The 19,091-nt window shown below is 58.2% G+C and overlaps 8 protein-coding genes across 8 annotated transcripts; 4 read left to right on the plus strand and 4 right to left on the minus strand.

Annotated features, from left to right (window-relative positions):
• Positions 1-16: 16 nt before the first annotated feature.
• On the plus strand, positions 17-2,302 carry RPD3 (histone deacetylase; the record flags this gene model as incomplete). Its single annotated transcript, XM_066780066.1, has 4 exons — positions 17-214; positions 329-629; positions 699-1,240; positions 1,289-2,302. The coding sequence occupies 4 exons, from the start codon at positions 17-19 to the stop codon at positions 2,300-2,302; spliced, it is 2,055 nt and encodes a 684-aa protein (XP_066629295.1).
• A 454-nt stretch (positions 2,303-2,756) lies between these two features.
• SLS55_008660 (uncharacterized protein) lies at positions 2,757-3,647 on the minus strand (the record flags this gene model as incomplete). Its single annotated transcript, XM_066780067.1, has 1 exon — positions 2,757-3,647. One exon carries the CDS (start codon positions 3,645-3,647, stop codon positions 2,757-2,759), a length of 891 nt encoding a protein of 296 aa, XP_066629296.1.
• An 890-nt stretch (positions 3,648-4,537) lies between these two features.
• On the plus strand, positions 4,538-5,672 carry SLS55_008661 (uncharacterized protein; the record flags this gene model as incomplete). Its single annotated transcript, XM_066780068.1, has 2 exons — positions 4,538-4,758; positions 4,853-5,672. The coding sequence occupies 2 exons, from the start codon at positions 4,538-4,540 to the stop codon at positions 5,670-5,672; spliced, it is 1,041 nt and encodes a 346-aa protein (XP_066629297.1).
• Positions 5,673-6,128: 456 nt separating this feature from the next.
• On the minus strand, positions 6,129-7,845 carry FRS2 (Phenylalanyl-tRNA synthetase, beta subunit, cytoplasmic; the record flags this gene model as incomplete). Its single annotated transcript, XM_066780069.1, has 3 exons — positions 6,129-6,972; positions 7,028-7,482; positions 7,540-7,845. The coding sequence occupies 3 exons, from the start codon at positions 7,843-7,845 to the stop codon at positions 6,129-6,131; spliced, it is 1,605 nt and encodes a 534-aa protein (XP_066629298.1).
• Positions 7,846-8,483: 638 nt separating this feature from the next.
• SLS55_008663 (uncharacterized protein) lies at positions 8,484-8,938 on the plus strand (the record flags this gene model as incomplete). Its single annotated transcript, XM_066780070.1, has 2 exons — positions 8,484-8,661; positions 8,715-8,938. 2 exons carry the CDS (start codon positions 8,484-8,486, stop codon positions 8,936-8,938), a joined length of 402 nt encoding a protein of 133 aa, XP_066629299.1.
• A 1,677-nt stretch (positions 8,939-10,615) lies between these two features.
• Positions 10,616-12,833, minus strand: SLS55_008664 (uncharacterized protein; the record flags this gene model as incomplete). Its single annotated transcript, XM_066780071.1, has 2 exons — positions 10,616-12,461; positions 12,517-12,833. The coding sequence occupies 2 exons, from the start codon at positions 12,831-12,833 to the stop codon at positions 10,616-10,618; spliced, it is 2,163 nt and encodes a 720-aa protein (XP_066629300.1).
• Positions 12,834-14,469: 1,636 nt separating this feature from the next.
• SET6 (Histone-lysine N-methyltransferase set-6) lies at positions 14,470-16,861 on the minus strand (the record flags this gene model as incomplete). The annotated part of the gene is made up of 4 exons (XM_066780072.1): positions 14,470-14,600; positions 14,742-14,890; positions 15,637-16,273; positions 16,489-16,861. The coding sequence occupies 4 exons, from the start codon at positions 16,859-16,861 to the stop codon at positions 14,470-14,472; spliced, it is 1,290 nt and encodes a 429-aa protein (XP_066629301.1).
• Positions 16,862-18,260: 1,399 nt separating this feature from the next.
• On the plus strand, positions 18,261-18,951 carry SLS55_008666 (uncharacterized protein; the record flags this gene model as incomplete). The annotated part of the gene is made up of 2 exons (XM_066780073.1): positions 18,261-18,684; positions 18,740-18,951. The coding sequence occupies 2 exons, from the start codon at positions 18,261-18,263 to the stop codon at positions 18,949-18,951; spliced, it is 636 nt and encodes a 211-aa protein (XP_066629302.1).
• Positions 18,952-19,091: the final 140 nt, after the last annotated feature.

Consider the following 19,091-nt stretch of genomic DNA (forward strand, 5'->3'; position numbering starts at 1 on the left):
CCAGCCAGCCGCAACAATGGTGGGCGCCGGTGCTCCCCCGCTCGATGACTTCAACATCAACGGCAGCTCGCAGCCGAAGAAGGTCGCGTACTTCTACGACTCGGATGTGGGCAACTACGCCTATGTTGCCGGCCATCCCATGAAGCCGCACCGCATAAGGATGGCCCACAGCTTGATCATGAACTACGGTCTCTACACGAAGCTTGAAATCTACGTACGTAGCCATTCCCCACCTTGCGCCTCTGCGGGTTGTCTCAACGCGCCTCGAGCGTTTTCTAGCTGCAGCTGCTCCAGTACACGATGGACACCTCACTGACGCCCGATGCAGCGCGCGAAGCCCGCGTCCAAGTTCGAGATGACGCAGTTCCACACCGACGAGTATGTCGATTTCCTGCAGAAGGTCACCCCGGACAACATGGACAACTTTGCCAAGGAGCAGAGCAAATTCAACGTCGGTGACGACTGCCCTGTCTTTGATGGCCTGTTCGAATACTGTGGTATCAGTGCGGGTGGTAGCATGGAAGGTGCCGCACGTCTCAACCGAGGCAAGTGCGACGTCGCTGTGAACTGGGCCGGTGGCCTCCACCACGCCAAGAAGAGCGAAGCCAGTGGATTCTGCTACGTCAACGGTATGTATTCCTGTCATAGAGCGCTAGCAGTGCCGGGCCATACGACGTGCTAATGCCGCTCTCCCCCAGACATTGTGCTCGGTATCATCGAGCTCCTTCGTTTCAAGCAGCGCGTTCTGTACATCGATATCGACGTCCACCACGGTGATGGTGTTGAGGAAGCCTTCTACACAACTGACCGCGTCATGACCGCGTCCTTCCACAAGTACGGCGAATACTTTCCGGGGACTGGAGAACTGCGCGACATTGGTGTCGGCAACGGCAAGCATTACGCCGTCAACTTCCCACTGCGCGACGGCATCACCGACGAGACCTACAAGAGCATTTTCGAGCCTGTCATTAAGGCTGTTATGGACTGGTACAGACCGGAGGCTGTTGTTCTGCAATGTGGAGGAGATAGCTTGTCTGGCGATAGGTTGGGCGCCTTCAATCTCAGTATGAGAGGGCACGCAAATTGCGTCAGGTTTGTGAAGAGCTTCAATCTCCCGACTCTTGTCCTCGGTGGAGGCGGCTATACTATGCGCAACGTCGCGCGTACTTGGGCGTTCGAGACGGGCCAACTCGTCGGGTCTGAGTTAGGGCCTCAGCTTCCGTACAACGATTATTTCGATGTAAGTGACCCCCATCAGTGCTACTGTTCACTTCTGACCTGCGTGTAGTACTTCGCTCCCGACTTCGAGCTCGACGTCCGCCCCTCGAACATGGACAATGCCAACTCGCCAGAGTACCTTGATAAGATCCGCATTCAAGTTATCGAGAATATCAAGCGCACTGCGTTTGCTCCGTCGGTGCAGATGACGGATGTCCCACGGTCACCGCTTATGGCTGGCATGGACGATGAGGCAGAAGATGAAATGAACGACTTAGACGAGGATGAGCATCCGGATTCCAGGTTCACCCAGCACCGTTGGGACAAACGGGTGGAAAAGGATGGAGAGTTCAGCGAAAGCGAGGACGAAGGCGAAAATGAAAAGCAGGGCGTGCGAAAGCAACCGGGCAGGAAGCGCAGGATGAACATCATGGACTACCAAAACGCGAACGCCGTGGACGGCGACGATACTCCTCGGCCCAGTAGCGCAAATGGTGCTGGAGCAAGCAACACCAGCGCCCCTGACACGGGGAAATCCTCAAGGCGCGCGAGCCCTACGGCTGCTGCTGAAGCAAGCGCTAGTCAACCCGCCTCAGCCGCTCAGTCTCCGACTCCTGCTGCTGCTGAACCAGGAACGGCACAAGCTCCCGACGCCGATGGCGACGTTGACATGTCTAGCGCTGCCGAAGCCCCTGCCGCGGCCACCGAAGAAGGCGTTGCCAGGACTCCCTCAGCAGCAGAAGAGCCTCATACCGCCCTCACGCCTCCCGATTCTCCGCCGGCTGCACCAGCAGCGACTGCTACGCCAGCAGCTGAAGAGACCCCTGCAAGAGCTGAGCCCGAAGAGGTACAGCCTGAGCCCAAGATCGAACCCGAGACTGAACAGCCAGCCACTGCCCCTGTCGGGGGCAGCCCAACCCCACAGCCCGGTACAACGGCCACTGCAGATACTACGGCTGAGGATGTTGAGATGGACGATGCTGAGCCGGGAGTGCGAAAGGAGGAAGGCCTTAAGGAAAGGCAAGAAGAGGAGACCAAAGGCGAAGCTGCAATGAAGGCTGAAGCAGAGGCTGAAGCCTCTTGATGTTTTTATTTTTTTTTTCTCAATAAGCAGTTGACGAATAACAGAACGGGAAGGGAGTATGGGGCTGGGAGGATATGTGCTGGCGCTGGTATCTTTGAGATTGCCACTTGGCATTTCGAATAACTCCCGGCGGCGGCGTCTCTTATTTGGCATATTTCGGGTTAGGGTTTGAGAGCGATACCATACTGGCGTTGGCAAACAAAAGAGGGACCACATGTCACGTTAGACATAGTCCCCAAGCCGGGCGTAGTGGACCCTAGTGCTTTTGCCTCTGCCCTTCAGAGTCTTGGGCTTCTACAATGGGAATCACTTAACTCGTTGAGTTCTTCGGGTATACACATGAATTTTGAGGTACATTGCCAACATAGTTGGGGTGAACATAATAATGTCTTGGTTCACTGGGCAAGCTAAGATGGCACCCTGTCCCTGCAACTGATACACATAGGCGGATATCTCACACACGGACATACCTCCCGGCCCAAAGGTGCAGCCGAGCAATACCACTCTCCAACTCAGCCACTTTGTCCGCCCAGCCGCGCTCCGGGCCATATGTGACGCGCTTTCTGTGTCCCCTGACCTGGCGCAGCAGCTCCGTCATGAGGGGGCTGTCCTTCTTCACGCTGGGAAAGCCGTCAAACTGCACCTCCTCGATGCTGGGTACGCGGGGGAAGAGATCGCGCAACAGCCCACTGCAGAAGGCGGTGAAGAAGTCGTCGCTGCGTCGGAAGCCGCGAAAAATCTCGTCGCTGGCCGGGTCGCACTCGACGAAGACCTTGAGCGAGCGGGTCTCGCGCAGGTCCGCCAGCCCTAGCCGGGCCGCACCCTCGGGCGAAAGGTCCCAGCATTTCGGCAGCGGACCTTGCCAGCCCGGCCCCAGGCGCAGCTCGAGCCGGGTGATGCTGTTTCGGTAGCGGGGCGGAAGGCGGGCAAGAAGCGGCTTCTTGGTGTGGAAGAAGCGACCGTGCAGGGGGAAGAGGCGGAAGACGTTGGTGCCGTAAAAGACACGGTAGGCCTCCTCGTGCATGCGGTGCGAGGTCAGGAACACGGGCAGCATGCGCCGCAGTATGGTCCGGTAGTTCATCGGGTCCAAGTCGACGACGCCCGGCACGCTGAGGAGCAGCTCGTACACGCGCAGACGAATCTCGGCAGGCAGCACGAAGAAGGGGAAGGGATCGGCTTCGCTGTCGGTCGTCTCGTCCGTGTCATCGTCCTCGTCGAGGTGCTGCGGCGGGGGCGGACGAGCGGTCTTCGCGGGTGCTTTGGCACGGCGGCGGGTGGCGACAGTCGTGGTAGACGAGTATGCCTCGGTGTGTGCACGCGCACGCGCAGCGCGCCGAGTCGCCATTGTGAACGGATAGGTAGTGTGTAGAGGGTTACGGAAGTCCGACAAAAGTAGAGGTGCGTCAGGGATGGGCGGGCAGACGGCCGGCTCGCGCAATCGCTTGCCGACCTGAGTTCACGCATCCATCTTGAGGGCGGTTGATTAGGAGAGGCGGGGGGATGATGCGGTAGGACAATGTAGCGTCGCAATGAAGCACGAGGGAGCGAGGCAGGGACGTGAGGCTTGGAGGTGGATGCGGCTTAAAGCAGACGGGCAGGAAAGGCGTAGTCAGCAGGCGGTGGCGGGCGCGTGGACAACGGAGTTAAGCTTCGGAGAAGCTCGAGTAAGGATGTACCGCTTCAACGGGAGTCAACGGCTCACGGGATCAGAGCTGCTGCTTCTTGACAGCGGGGGGCGTCTCTCTCCCCAGCTAATACAACGCCAGGCTCACGCTTGAACAAGACACCGCGAGGGCGCCTGCAAAGCGAGCAAGGTGTCAAATTTTCGTGGGTGTCAAATTTCAACTTTCTGAAGAGAAAAGAAGAGAGGGGCGGAGAGAGCGACAGAGTTTTGAGGGCTGCGGGCTGCGGCCCTCGCTTAGGCCCGTCACGTGCCAGCACCAGTGTCCACTAGGTCGGCGTCTTGCGGCTTGGCGTCGGCTTTTGGTTGGCGCGTTGGGGAATGTCGGAGCGCATTGCCCGGGGCGATCTGAACGCGCCCAGGCTGGGATTGCGGATGCGGGATGCGGAGGTGCAGCCCGTGGGGAAAGTCAACCTCATGGCAGGAAGACGGATTCCGCCGCTGCTTTATATGCGCCTGGCCCTGCGCAGTCGCCAGTCCATCCGCGGCCATTGCCTCGCTCTTTGCCAGCTTCCTCGCAGTCTGCTACCGGCTCACCTCAGACCACCGACACCATGGGCAAGCCAATCGTCCTCCACCTCGGCGACGACATCAAGTGGAACCATGAGCTCTACAGGCAGCTGCAGGACAAGTTTGAGGTGCGCCGCAGCTACAGCATGAACCGCGCCGAGTTCAAGCAAGCGTTGCAGGACAAGCGGTTCGGAGACTTCGTCGCCATGTACCGGCCCTTCTGGAACACGGGCGGCGAAATGGGCAATTGGGACGACGAGCTCATGTGAGTTGTGCACTTCCTCTTCAGGTGTCCGGCCGAATCGGGAAACCATTCCCGCCACACCACTTGCAACATAGACTTCTGACATCGGCTATAGCTCCCTCCTCCCCTCGTCCTGCAAGATCTACGCCTCGGCCGGTGCTGGATTCGACTGGGTCGACACGCAACGCCTTGCCAAGTCCGGCATCATCTACTGCAACGCCGCCGCAGCGTGCACCGAGTCCGTTGCCGACGCCGCCATCTGGCTCATCCTCTCCACCTTCCGCAAGTTCACCTGGTCGGCGCTCAGCGCGCGTTCGGGCGACCCGGAGCGCTTCAAGGATGCCAACCGCAACATTGCCGCCATCACCCACAATCCCAACGGCTTCTCGCTGGGCATCATCGGCCTGGGCAAGATCGGCTACCGCATCGCCCAGAAGGCCCACGGCGCCTTCGACATGAAGATTCTCTACAACGACATCCGCCAGCTACCCTCGGACCTCGAGCGCGGCGTCGCCGCCAAGTTCTACCCCAAGCTAGAGGACATGCTGGCTGTCGCCGACGTTGTGCTTGTCGCCACCCCCTTCGGCGGCGACAAGATTCTGAACGCCTCCCAGTTCCGCGCCATGAAGAAGGGCGCCCGTCTGATCAACATTGCCCGTGGCAAGCTCATCGACGAGGAGGCTCTTGTCCAGGCCCTCGAGAGCGGCCACCTAGAGGCCGCCGGCCTGGACGTTCACTACGATGAGCCCAACGTCCACCCTAAGCTTGCCAAGGCCGAGAACGTCGAAGTGCTGAGCCACACCGCTGGCGCCAGTGTTGAGAGTCACATCGGCTTCGAGAGATTGGGCATCGAGAACATCCTCAGCTTCTTCCAGACCGGCAAGGCAGTAACGCCGGTCAACTTGCACTTATTTGATAACAAGGCGAAGCTCTAAGTCAATTGGGGAGGACAGTCCTTTCTGTATCGATACCAAGGGGGGCCACAGATTTATAATGGTGAAGTACAGCATCTGTTTTATATATGTCCTCGCAACAATTGGCATTTGAGTCTTGCTGTAAGCTTTCATTCTCATGTTCTACTTGATGCGTCTGATGGTTCAACACGCACTACATCGGCAGCTCTTGCACGATGAAGTTGGTTCTTTTTGGTCAAGCCCACCGCGCATTTGGACATATAAAACACTTGGAGGGCACTCAGAGACGGCGCAGAATCGTGGTTGTAAGGTGTCTTTATTGGTCTCGATTCCACGCACAGCGACTCTTTTCTTTTTTGTGCCTCTGTATTGAACCGGGTTTTCTACTTTAGAGTGGCCATATCCTCGAAGGCACACTTGATTCGCTAGGAACGACCCTATAACGGCCATTTGCCAAGTCTTGTCGACTGACCCAATCTAGTTCTTGTCCAGGCGTACTGCAGCGTTGCTCTCAATGAAGTTCAGGTCGACCTTGTGGCCGAGCAAATCTCTGATATTGCTGACGCCATACTTGATCATAGTCGGTCGCTCCAAACTCAGACCGAAACCGTAGACGCGGAGGTCCTCGGGCAGGCCCATTGGCAGCAACATTTCGGGCCTGAACATGCCCGAATTGCCAATCTCGACCCACTTGCCGAGGCCTTGGTGGTAGCCGAAAATTTCCATGGACGGCTCTGTGTAAGGGTTGTAGGCAGGCTTGAAGCGCAGATTGGTGATACCGATCTGTGCGAAGAAGGTCTCAAGGAACTTCTGCAGACCGCCAAGGGTCAGACCGAAATCCGCGATGACACCCTCGATCTGGTGGAATTCAGCCAAGTGAGTCGCATCGACAGATTCGTTGCGGAAGACACGGTCGATGGAGAAGTAGCGTGCCGGGCGCGGGTCCTCAGCCAGCCTGTGCAGCACCCAGGTGGAAATGGCGGTGGTGTGCGTGCGAAGGACAAGCTTAAGGCACTCGTCCTTGGACCAGGGGTAGCGGTAGCCCACAGATCCGAAGGCACCGTCCTGGTGCACGGCCTTGATGTCGTTCCAGTACTTTTCATAGTCGCGAGGCTTGATCTTCTCTTCAGCGTCGGCAGTGGCGTAAAGGTGGCGGCCGCCCTCTTCCATCTCGTTCATCTGCTGCTCAGCCACGGGGTCGTCGCGAGGCGGGTCGGCAGATGCGGGGTCAGAAATGAAGAAGGTATCTTGCATATCACGGGCAGGGTGCTGCTGAGGGACGAAAAGAGCATCGAAGTTCCAGAAGCCGGAGTCCACGAAGCTGGGGGGTGCGTCAGTAGGGCTTGAGGAATCCTCACATTCGTTGTTGGACATACCGAGAGGTGGGCATCTCGACGAAGCCTTGGTTGAAGAAGATGTTCCTGAACTCAGCGCGTACCTTCATCAAAGGGTGTAATGCGCCGGCATTCTGAGGAGCGCCGAGAGCATTGAAGTTGTAGGGCTTGAAGTTTGCGGTCTGCCACGAGCCGTCGAGAAGCATATCGGCAGTCAAGTCGGTATGCTCGACGGGCACCTCACGGGCATACTTAGGGCCCTTCTCGACGGTGTAGGTGAAGACCTTTGTGGTGGTCACAAGTTTCCTCCTCTTCAAGTCGGCCAACAATTTCGCGTCGGCAGTGGTGCCGGTTTCGGCGACCTTCTGGAGGGTTGCGCGCGTGGTGTCCTGCACCTCGTCGACCAGCGGAATCAGCGTATCGCCGTCCTTCTTGATCCACTTGTTGCGGAAGGCGTTGCCTTGGCCGACCTTGACATCGGCGTTGGCTGCCAGGCCCTGTTTGCGCTTCTCAGTACTCAGTTGCCTCCAGCGGAACCCTCAGTCTTCACGTACGGGAAGATCCTTGATGGGAACCTTGCCGTTCCGCTTCACCACGTCCCACACCTTCCACTCGTGGCTACCCTCGTCAGCTATGGTTTGACCCTCCTTGGTGAGCACGGCCACTTCCGAGTCGGCGGTCTGGTAGGTGACCATGGAGCGCGAGGCCAGGCGGTCTAAGGCAGCCTTCGCATCGACCTGCGAAAAGCCGGCCAAGTCCTTGTTCGAATAGAGGGTGGGCTTCTCGTTCAGCAGGTCAAGAACCAGCTGGGTGGCATCGGTGTGCTGCGGCACCGGCACAGGGCCGCGTTGGCCGACCATTTTGGCAGGGCGTGAGGACTGAGGACGACGAGGAGGCGGGGTGTGTTTCTGCTCGAGCGGAGCGGGTGCAATTGGTGTGGTTGCGGCAGCGCAGGTGGCAGAGGTGTGTTCGGACGGGCGATGAGTCGTAGCGCTGCGACATCCCACTTGGAGCGCACCCAGTCAGAATTTCTGCCACCGCCCTCACGAGCTCCGGACTCGCCGCACCTGCACTGCATCCCCACGCTCCGTCATCCACCCATCCGCGCCCAATTCGCTTGCTGTCTTTGGGCCAACTCGTTGCCACCATGGGCTTCTGGAAGAACCCGTTCTCTACGCAACCGCAACAGGACCCCGCCGGTCCGGCACCACCACCAGCGCCCGCTGTTGCGCCGCCTGTGCCTACTGCACCGGCGACCTCGCCGCCTATCCAAACCGCACCCGCACGCCCCACCCGGAACGAAAATGCGCGTCTATCCACGCTCTTTGAGGTCCGCGTCGCTCTCGCAGGCACTATCGCCTTCCTTTCCGGCATAACTTTAGGACTGGCTCACGGCAGCCAGGCAGCTAGCTTGCGCTACCGTGCCGAGAATGCGCACCGGCTGCCTACGGACGCCACGGGCTGGTACCTATATCATAAAAGCAAAAACTACCATGCAATGCTAGGCGGTGTGCGCGAAAGCCTGCGCATGGGCGCCAGGCTTTCCGTCTGGGTCAGCGGCTTCTTCATGTGCGAGGAGGCCATTGATCGTATTCGTGGACTGGGCGACAGCAGAGGTGATTTTTGCAGCACTGTCGTGGCCGGCTTGGGCACAGCGGGTGCGTGGAGTCTGTGGAGTGAGTTTCCCGACCCTTTCTCTAAGCCATGAACCTTCTGACTGGCCTCTTAGATCGGTTTCCGCCCATCACGATTGCTCGCACCGCGAAGATGGGTTTAGTGGTTGGACTGGGCTACGGTCTTCTGCAAGATGGCGTAACGCTTCTCAAGGGACAACGCCTTAGCTATGTTGAGTATATCCGTAACATCCCGACACGCGTGGAAGACCGCCGGCAGCGCAAGATTGACCAGGCTCTGGCGAGGCGTGACCACGTGGAGACGCGGCAGCAGACCTGAGCAGTGGCTGGGTTGGAGGGCAACAGAAGCAATATGTGGGAGACACAGCTTTGGGGCATCCACCACTCCTCTAAAAGCCTGGAATGGCGCGTTAACATACCTACCTTCTTCCTTTTCGATACGTATCACCAAACTGATAGCACGGTGAAGTGGTACCTGGCGGGTGAAAATAGTCTGCCATGACGCTGCGTCGTCATGAATGCTGCTAGTAAGGCGCTTCTGCCAGTCCTTTGTCAAGGGGACGCGAAAAGGTCCGAGAGTGCTTTTCCGATGCACGCGACGGAAGGTTGAGAATCACGCGGGAAAGTCTTGTACTGCGCGTTTTTCTGACGTATCAAACGCCTACTCGTTAAGACGTGCGGCGATTTAAATGGTCTGGTTATGGTGCAGTTCTAAATATCCCTGGCATTCTACGCTTTTCACAAATAGCCCGCTTGAGGGCATAATGGGGTGCGGTGCGGCAGAACGTGAGGCCCTTCATGCACGAAAGCCATTCAATCTACTTTGGAACTGTTGCATGCAATTATCGCTTCTATCAAACCTTGTCGATCTATTGCACACCAAGCTATCCAAAAGTCTTCCTCGGGTAAGCACGCGCAGGCGATTAGGAGGGCATAATGGCCCGAAAATTACATGGTAGCCTAGCAAGTGCGAAGAGGAATGATCGCGCGAGGAAGTAAGACAAACGGAGTACAAAAATTTGAACACTGTGTATGTACAGGGAAGGTCGGTTAACATATCCCCTCCATCCAAATCCCAAGCCTTTTGAGAACAGTGTACTTGCTGTATACATACCACCCAATTTTGGTAATTGCACTAAGAGGTATTCGTCGGTGGTAAGAGTAGAAAAAGAGAACCCGTTCTGTATTTCCGTCATCCGTTGATTGGTCTCCCGCTCTTTCCTTCCCAGTCGTTTTCTTCATTACTTCCCCCTCCACAAAACCCTACCCCAGCAAGCCTTCGACTCATCACATGGCAGCGGCCCAGCCAGCTCAAAAAATGCCTGAGTGTTGCCGCTGTCTTCGCATCCAATACATCTAGATGTCTCAACAACGGAAAGGAATGACCCGTTTAGTCGCTGCTATCCCGTGCACATCCATTTTGAGTGGACGGCAAGAGAAGAAGAATTTCCAACTCTAACGGTAAGCAAGCGGATATGTCGAGAAACACTCTATAAGGAGAGACTGAGCCAAAAGAAAAACAGAAAAACAGAAACCCAAGATGTTTGACTCCCATGCGTTGAAGGAAGGCGAGGGTCAGTCAATTAGAAATCAAACTGTGACCTCCGTCCGAGAGCCGAGCGAGAAAAGGCGGAATAATATAAATGGGGAATCGAGAAGCGGAAGAAGAAATGAGGCCTTGTATCCTTATCTCTGCATTGGATCCGAAATACAAGCGCGCGCTTCCTAGCCAACCTTTGAGTGTGCGGATTCCGCAAAATGCAAGCAGGTGTTTGCCAAGACCCGTTTCCCTTCCCAGCCAATGTTGGCATAATATTGAGAACTTCGAAACCGAGGAGACGCCGTCCAACTCCGGCCCGATGGTGCGGTTGTAAAAGGAAAACCTATTCGACTGAGAATTCGAGACGCTTAAAACTCGAAGCAGTGCGGCACATGGTCTATAAAGGTTCGTTGAAAAGTCGAGGAGACAAGATGCATGAGAAAGACATCGGGTGCCTTATTCTCCTCTCTCGAACTTGATGGGGTGGAACAGGATGCCACTCAAGCACATGCGGCCGCTGCCGTTATCTTCTTCGTAGCGCCCACCTTCTTCATTCTCGGAGGCACCCAGCCACCGTCTCCACAGAGCGCCGGAGAAGCCGGAGTTGTAGTAGAAAGAGCTTCCGAGGAGGTTGTGCTCGCCCCAACCGAATGGACTGTCGATCTCCTTCTTCGGGTAATTGAAAATCTGGTTCATATAGTCGAGATCCCAGTTGCGGTCGAAGAAAACAGGGTGCGGGGCGTAGACGGACTTCAAACCGTGGTGATAGGCAACAGTCGGCGGCCACATTTCCGGGAACATAGTGTGACGAAGGCGGAAAGTCTCTTCATGCATGAGGTTGAGGAGTCGTTTGGAAAGACGCGCAACGGTAATGATGGCCACGCGACGGGGAGGCGGTGGGAGGGAAAGATCGTATCCGGTGATGTCATGGCGGAACACCCAGTTGGTCTTCTCCGGGTCGAAAAAGGGGTTGAAGGTGATAAGATCCGCATCCTCGCCCACACCCCATTCGTAGTTGTCCTGCTCGTAAGAGGTGGGAGGCGTAGTGCCGGGGGGTGAAGGGATCTTTTCTTTAGCCTCGAAATTCGGTGGTCCCCATACCGGAGGCGTGTCAGAAGCGGCGATCTCCGCTTCAACCATCTCGGTGAAGTTCTGCCAGGTGCCATGGACATCGGGCATGAAGAACTTGGAACTACGCTCCCAGGCGCCCTTACGCGGCTGGCGCTTTCCCCACTGCCCAAGCTTCTCGTGGAACTCGTAGTAGTGACCGGTGTATCGCAGATCCATTTCCCAGTTCCAGAAAAAGTCATACTCGGGGTGCTGCTGCGAGAACCACTGCAGAGCGAAATGAGCACCACGATAGACGCTGTGGACGGGGAGACCAGAGTCATTCTCGAGATTGTCGGTGAAGGGCTCAGGGTAGTATGTACGCATTTGCTGCTCTGACCAGAGAGTAGCAATGCCCCAAAACTCCTTTGGCACGTTCTCTTCGAGCGTGCGCTGGTAGATGGCGTCGGAAGCCCAAATGGGAATGCTGTCATCCTTGACGTGGACGAGCAGATGAACGTCGTACTCACCGCCCGACTTCAGCGACAGCTCGTTGATCATTGCCCGCAAGCTAAGCAGCTGCCACTCCGTATATTGGTAGCCGGTCCAGGTGCGCAGAACGTAGGCAGTGCGCTGTCTCAGCTTCTTGCCGGGAGCAGGCTTCTGGCCATCCTTGGTCGTGGCGCCCTTCTCGAAGCGGACCCTGTTCTTTTCGAAGCAGGCATTCTGAGCGCGACCCCAATCAACGTTTCTCCAATCAACCTTGTTCTGGTTGAGCATGGCCCAGACTCTCTCGGCGCCCACATTCTCCGAGTTATCGGCCAGGCCGACACCACCTTCTTCGTGGGGATAGCCATAGCCGTAGGGGCTCATTCGACCGAAGCGCTCATAGCACATGTCCCGAGAGATGCCGAGTTGCTCATAAGAGCCGAAGAACGGCTTCGTCGTGTTCTGAGGGATGCCAGGGTACGCGTAGATGTCGGGAGTCGGGGTCTTCAGGCCCTCGTCCAGGTAGCACTCTTCCACGGGGTGATACTCCTTCAGGTATTCGGGGGACGTCCACTCAGGGTAAGGATTGAAAGGAAAAGGCCTGGCGGACGGCGATGGCTCGGGACCGGTATGGGCCTTGGCCTTCTGCGTGGTCGAGGCAAAGGTATCCAGAGGCGCCTCGGACTCGGCTCGCACAAAGGCCTGCTCGGGGACATAGTCCTTGTAGGAGACGAGGGTGCGCAGGCCGTTGTAGTAGCCATTTAATCTGTAGAGCGTCAGCAGAGCTGGTTCGAAGGAAGACAGGGCGGTGCATGTCGCACCTTGGAAAGTGCTCCCACGCAAAGAGCTCGCGTGGGGGTGGTTGCTGGTGTATCATGCGCTGATGCCGCCTGTAGCCGCCGGTTGCGAGCAGGCCGATGCAGAAGATGGCGGTGATGGCAAACAGAATGGCTCGCGAGAAGCTCAGCTTCGGCAAGATGAAGCGGTCGCCGCCAGGGCTGGGCGAGCGCCAGCGATACTTCTTGAGCGGCGTGCCATTGTCGTAGCCAGGCAGCTGCTCGTAGGAGAAGCTGGTCTTGAGCGGCAGCAGCTTCATGGGGTTCATGTTCTGGAAGCGAGAGGACAGAGGCGATTTCATGGCTCCGGGTTGAGCATGAGGCTCGCCAGCTTCCCCTCGCACCGAGTTCTTGCGGAACTAGAAAAGCGGGAGTCAGCAGGATGACGGAGCGATGCGCGCGGCGCGGCGTACCCGAATCTTGAAGGCTGAAACGCGAGACGGTGAGAGGTGATCGGTGGGCCTTGCGGGCGACTAGATCCGCAGGCGGCAGTCGCTTGGTGAGTGGACGGCGTGAAACGGAGGAGGGGGCGCGCGGGCTGGGTTGGGCGGCGGCGTCGTAATGGCAATCTGCTGTCGGGGGCGGCAGACGGTCGAGGAGGGTGACGGAGGAGTGTGGTGCGTGGAAGCTTTCGGGGGTGCGGTGCTAGGGCGCCGGGGCCGCACGCGGTTGCAGTGCGTAGGGAAGGGATCAAGCGCGCGCAAAACGAATGACGATTGGACGGCGGTGGCGGCGGCCGCTCAGGCGCTCCGCATTGGCAGGCTGACGATTAATTGCCGCAGAGACGATGAGCAGCGAAAGCACGGCGGTCGAGCTGGGCGGAGGGCAGCAGCGCAGCAGCGAAAAGGAGAGATCATCGGCTGTTATCTGGGCCGCGCAGGCCTGCCCGCCGCTTTGGGCGAGCCAATTGCGCGCCCGCCCGCGTCCGGCGCACGCTGCGAGCACGGCTGTGGCCCTGGGCCGCTGCCTCTTGGGGATGCGCCGGATTGCGTGCGCACCGGCCGCGCTGCCCCAGGCCGCTCCTCGCAGTCTATCTTGCACGGCCAGCCGGCACTGCAATCTCGACTGTCGCGTCCGGCCAGCGCGGGCTGCTTGGCGGCGACGCCTGGCCGGAAGCCCGCCGCCGCGCCGCATCTCGAGGCCTGACGGCCCACCCCGTGCCAGGCCTCCCAAAATAGCGCCCTCTGCCCTTGCCACACAATTTGGACAGGAAGCAAACAGGCCGCCACCGCTGCTGCACGCCCACGCCGCCGAGCGTGCGCGCCTCGCCGAGCAGCCCCGGCCGCTGCTTCCTTCGCGTGCTCCGCACAGGGTGACGCGCCTCCCGCGAGCCCTCGCCGCCCACGCGGCCTCCAGCTGTCATGCAACGGCAGCGTCGAGCCTGTTGAGCCTCCGACCTTGGCTGAGCTAGCCCCGAATCATCCAGCCCACCCCGCCACCTGTCCCGATCGACTGCAGCCAAGCCCTCCGCGACGACTGCTGCGTGTCCGTGCCGGCTTCCCGCCGCGTCTCCAGCCCGCCGCAAATCGGCATGTGTGCGGTGGCGGGCGTGGCAGGTTTGCCGCAGCGTGGAAATGACGATCATCTCGTTTCGCATCCCTGCGCCGGAACTCCCTATGCGCAGAGCGTGCGGCCAAGCCTCTGAAACAGCTGCTGACGACACCTGTCTACTCGATGCCAGGCAATAAACACGCTACAGCGCCGCCTCGCCGCGCCTTGGCTCCACCGGCGTGGCTGTGACGGGATGCCTCATGCTCGAGCAAATGCTTGACTAAAGCTTACGGCCAAGTGCCTTGATTGAAAGAACGAACTACTCCCTATTTTTAACCGTCCAGTCCCGCATTTGCGCCGCAGGCGATCACCATCATCCGCCAGATCATATCCGTTCCGTCGTGTCTCATAACCTTATTGCTGGCGCCTTGGCTGGCTGCACTTTACTTATTGCATCTGCTCACGCACCTCGCCCAGCGGCTTGATCCTCGAGCCATCGACGGCTTCGTCGTCCAGGCCGGAGCTCTTTGCAATCGTGTGGCCGTACTTGTCGCCCTCCAGCGGCGCGAGCTTGGCACCTGCGAAGGCGTCGTCGCGACCCACGACGCCCTGACTGTTCGCGTGGGGGGCTGGGTGCTGGTATTGGCCTTTGGTACGCCTGTCAGCCTCCTATCCGCTGCACCAACGGGGTGGCTGGTGCCCAGCTCTCCGCTTCTTACCGTGGCCGCCCAAGGGATCGATGCGCGTCTGGTCGATGCTATGGTTCGTGCCAGCCGCACCACGGTCTGAAAAGTCGTGGCCGACGTTGGACTTGGTCGGAGAGTCCAGCGGCTGGATCTTGGCTCCGGCAATGGTGTCGTCCCTGCCACTGCTGGGTGGTCAGCGTCCTGCCCGAAGCGTGCCGAAGACGGAAGCAGAAGCGGCCTACGTAGACATGGTCGCGCTTCGTTGAGGAATGCTGCTTCTTGTGGGTGTGCGGATTCCGCCCTGGTGGAAAGGTAATCCTCTAGCACACCAAAGAAAGGATTGAGACCGCTGCCTCTTTATCGCCAGCTGCTCCGCATGCTGCGCTATAGCGGGAAAACACCATGACGTAGCAGCGCCGCCCCCAAGAACTTCCCCGCTCCATCAGCTGCCTCACAGGCAGCTCAGGCAATAGGGGACGCCGTTGTACCGCACCTTCGACGTCAAACTGCATCATCGTTTGCGGGAAGCCGCAGCCATCCGTGCACGGTAGCTGTGGTTGATTCGCTCGACCGCATTCCTCGCTAGAGGCGGGATAATAGCTTTGGAGCTATGATCGACGCTCACCGTGACACCCCCCAAGCGATCATGATTGCGGGGTGCAGGATCATGCCACGAGTACAGGGTCGCGGCCAGTCCGTACCTGTTGTGGTTGGTGGGCTTTGCAGAGGGTTCCCTCACTTGGGGTGGCGCGCATCGCAGCTGAACGCGGATGTGATGGATATCATCACCTTGTTCTCAAAGTACACTCTGGATTCATCTCTAGCTCCGCCGTTTAGCTTTCGTACCCCGCAACAAGAATCCTGGCCATTCTTCAGCGCTGGCGGCTCCACTCAGTACCCAGTAGCCGTGCACTTGTTGCAAACGCACTTGAACCCCCATGAGTCCGCCAGTAGTTTTCTCCGGGCATCCGTGTTCAGTGCTCTTTCCTCGCCGCTCAGGTACGTGATGCACAGCTCCTCGCCTTTCCGGACGTCCCTGCACGCTGTGAAATGCCACGCTCGGCCCACCCTCTTCTTCTCCACATTCGGCGAGCAGCTGTGGTTGAAGTAGCTAGCGCTAGTCCACACTCCGTAGCCGAAGAACTCAGCGCCCTCGTCGTCCAGAGATCGGATGCCGAAACTGTTCATGCTGTCACGTGTAGCAAGCATGTAGCACGTTTCCGGAGTCGCGAACGGGAGGAGGGACGGTGGAAGCACAGCCACGAGCTGGAGAAGAGAGCCCACATGCTCTTTGAGGTCGTTTGCTGACTTGTACGGCCGGTTGTTCGGCCAAAGCGCGAGGACAGAGGTCCATGTATGCGGATCACGTGATCGTGCCAGGATTCCGGAGAGGAGCATGGAGAGGACGTCCGGCACAGCTAGGGCTTGTATGGTGGTAGCCAGTGCCCGTCGTGCTGGCTTGTTTGGTGGAGGATTACTTGTTCGAGCAGCGAGGATAAGGAGGGTCGCTGCGGATGCAGCGCTCCAAGCAGCTTTGATGTCGTCCTCAGTAGGGATTGCTGAGACTATACCGCGTGAGCAGCTTGCACGACCCAATCAGGCCTTGCAGACGACAAAGGGAGATGCACTAGGCAAAACAAAAATCACAAGCCGGCCCACCTTTGCCATCTCGGCCACCAATATTTCAACGGCCTTTCCTGCCTTTTGCTTGTTGACGTTTGGACGAACGACGGAAAGAGTTGGGGCAAAACAGGAAATGAAAGTGCTGTAATCGACTTACTGGCATCTACCATCTCCCTCTCTCTCGAGCAGCCCTTGTTGAGCTTTTCCACCGCTTTCCAGGCTTGAACGCCTTCCTCGCCTAATGCGTCCATCCATTGCTGCTGGCAGGAGACGGAACAGAATGCGAAGCCTACGGAATTGTCACGGATCTTCCATTCGCGGCCACGGTTATACGTGAAGCAGTAGGCACACAGTTCTCTGCGGTACTCGCGCAGGATGACATTGGCACTTGGAGTGTCTGCTATCCACAGTGGCGTGCCCTTCACGATGTCCGAGGTTGCGAACACGGCCCGGCCAGCAGAAGGCGTCTCCTGCACGGCAAACAGAGAGGAAACAGGCGCGCCGTGAGGGATGCCTTGGACTTGGATCATGGTGGCGGACAGGGACAGGAGATGGGGAGGAACTCATGGTGGTTCAACACGAGCGGACAGGCTAAGGAAAAAGCTGCGGCAAGCGGGTCTGAGCTGACCAAGCGCAGCTAACTGGAAACGTAGACTTGAAGTCGAAGATAAGGAGGGAAAAATTCGGCGCTAGGCTCGATTGGTGCTGGGGAATGGAGGACTCGGCCATGGCTACAGCAGCCAGCAAATGAGAGAGGAGCTGTGCTCGGGAAAACAAAGCTAGAGGGCCTGAAGTCGGTTCGGCGCTTTTCAAAACGTGCCTGCGTATCCGCCACCCAGCTCGGAACGGAAGAGACCACGTTCCAGCCCTCTCCCAAGCGGGCCTCTGACATGGTGACGACACCCGTGTCAGCACTCAAAGCTGCGGCGACGTTGGAGAGATGCGTATCTCAATGGTGTCCTGCGATGGACAAGGGGCGACGGTGACTGACGATGCGGCTCTGGTGGATGCGATGAAGTCGTTCGCTTGCCTGCGCCGATCCCCGGAACAACACCCCCGCGACTCTCCTTTCTTCTTCCAGCGCTCTGCAAGCCAGTGCAAGCCACGCCCGACGCCTGGCCCCAGATTCTGGCTGACGCTGGCAGCCAATCACCGGCATGCTGATCGATGAAAGGAGTGAGGGCGTAGGATTCGTGAGGCTGCGCCAATGCACCGTGCATCGAGCGTGCATCTTTGGGCAGTTTGCCTGTGCGTTGCCTTGTTTGCACCGGAACCTTGGCCTACTCCACCGCGCTTCGAAGTACTCCAAGCTGCGTGCACAGCAGAGCAAGCGCCGAAGCCCTTGACCGTTCCCGCAGCGTGCCCATGCATAGGGGCTGGTGTCGTTCCGCAGGAGCCGGAGCAGTAGTGTCGCGAGGCTTCAGTCACGAGGGCTGTGTCTTAGCAACCCGTATACGACCACAGCAGGAGCCCCTAAACCACACCCAACTATCCTCTTCCGGCAAGTATGCCACCGCCTACTGCCATCCAACCCACGCCAAACCTGTCCGCCCTGCCTTGGGCCTTGCCTTCGTGCTTTCAATCTCATCTAGCACGCCAGTTCACGTTAGAGCAGCTCACTTAAGCTTCTTCCAGAAGCACAGTAGCGCCTCTCACGTGGCAGGACTACGACACAGGCGAATCATATCCAGAAACCACGACATCCTTCCTCCAGCAAGCTCAACGATCGACATCTTCTCTGCCTCAGATGGACTTGGGCAATAGACAGTCTTTCATTGCAGGAGTGGTGGTAAGAATCTAGAAGACTGCCATCGACGAATATAAAGAGTGAGTGATGGCCACTCTCTCCATGCCATCACTCAACCAATCCATTCCCTCGTTCCAGACACCAGACACTCACTCTCTTTCTTCACTCACTCGACCATCAACATGAAGTTCTCTATTGCTTCCGCTTTCGCCCTCTCCAGCCTTTTCCTGGGCGGATTCGCTGCTCCGACCAAGGACACCAGCAGTGATCTCATTGCTCGCACCGATGTTCAGGCCGACGTGCAGGTTACTGTGTACAGTGTCCTCACTGAGCTGGAAGCCCAGGTCGAGCTGCACACGGCCAAGATCAACAGCACCTGCGGTGGCCTCTCCGGAGGGCTTGACCTCGATGTCGATCTGAGGACTACCGCCATCGTCGCCATCAAGGCCGAACTGAACGCCATCTGCGATGTCATCACCACTGCCACCGCCAAGCTTCACGGATGCGAGGCCGGCGCTGATGTCGAGGTTGTTGTTGGCCTGGTCGTGAAGATCGTGCTGGAGATCCTCTTTACTCTTAACGGCGTCGTCAAGATCATCGGAGTTGGTAAGTGCAAACGGCTGTTCCTCTCTCCGGTCGCAGCAGCTAACCAAGCGTCTAGTCGCCCTTACCCTGCTCAGCTTCACCATCAACCTCGTCATCAGCGTCATCGCCAACCTGCTGCTCGTCGTCGAGGGCATCGTCGGCGGTGTTCTGGGTCTTGCCTGGGGCTTCATCCACGTCTGCTTGGACATCGTCCTCCCCGGCCTCGGCCAGCTCTTCGTCGGACTGGGCGTCACTCTCCACGGCGAGTGCGGCTGCGTGAGCCAGTAGGCGGACACGCACGACTTCTGTCCTGGGAGTCCTGGGACTGTAACTGTACTTAGTAATACTTGATAATCTGGAGGTCGGGGGCTGGCTGGGTGGTCACAGCGCTAATAGTAATGTTTGGTATAATTCATTATCTTGCGTGC

The sequence above is a fragment of the Diplodia seriata genome (genome assembly GCF_021436955.1).
Source record: "Diplodia seriata strain FDS-637 chromosome Unknown scaffold_9, whole genome shotgun sequence".
Taxonomy (NCBI): domain Eukaryota; kingdom Fungi; phylum Ascomycota; class Dothideomycetes; order Botryosphaeriales; family Botryosphaeriaceae; genus Diplodia; species Diplodia seriata.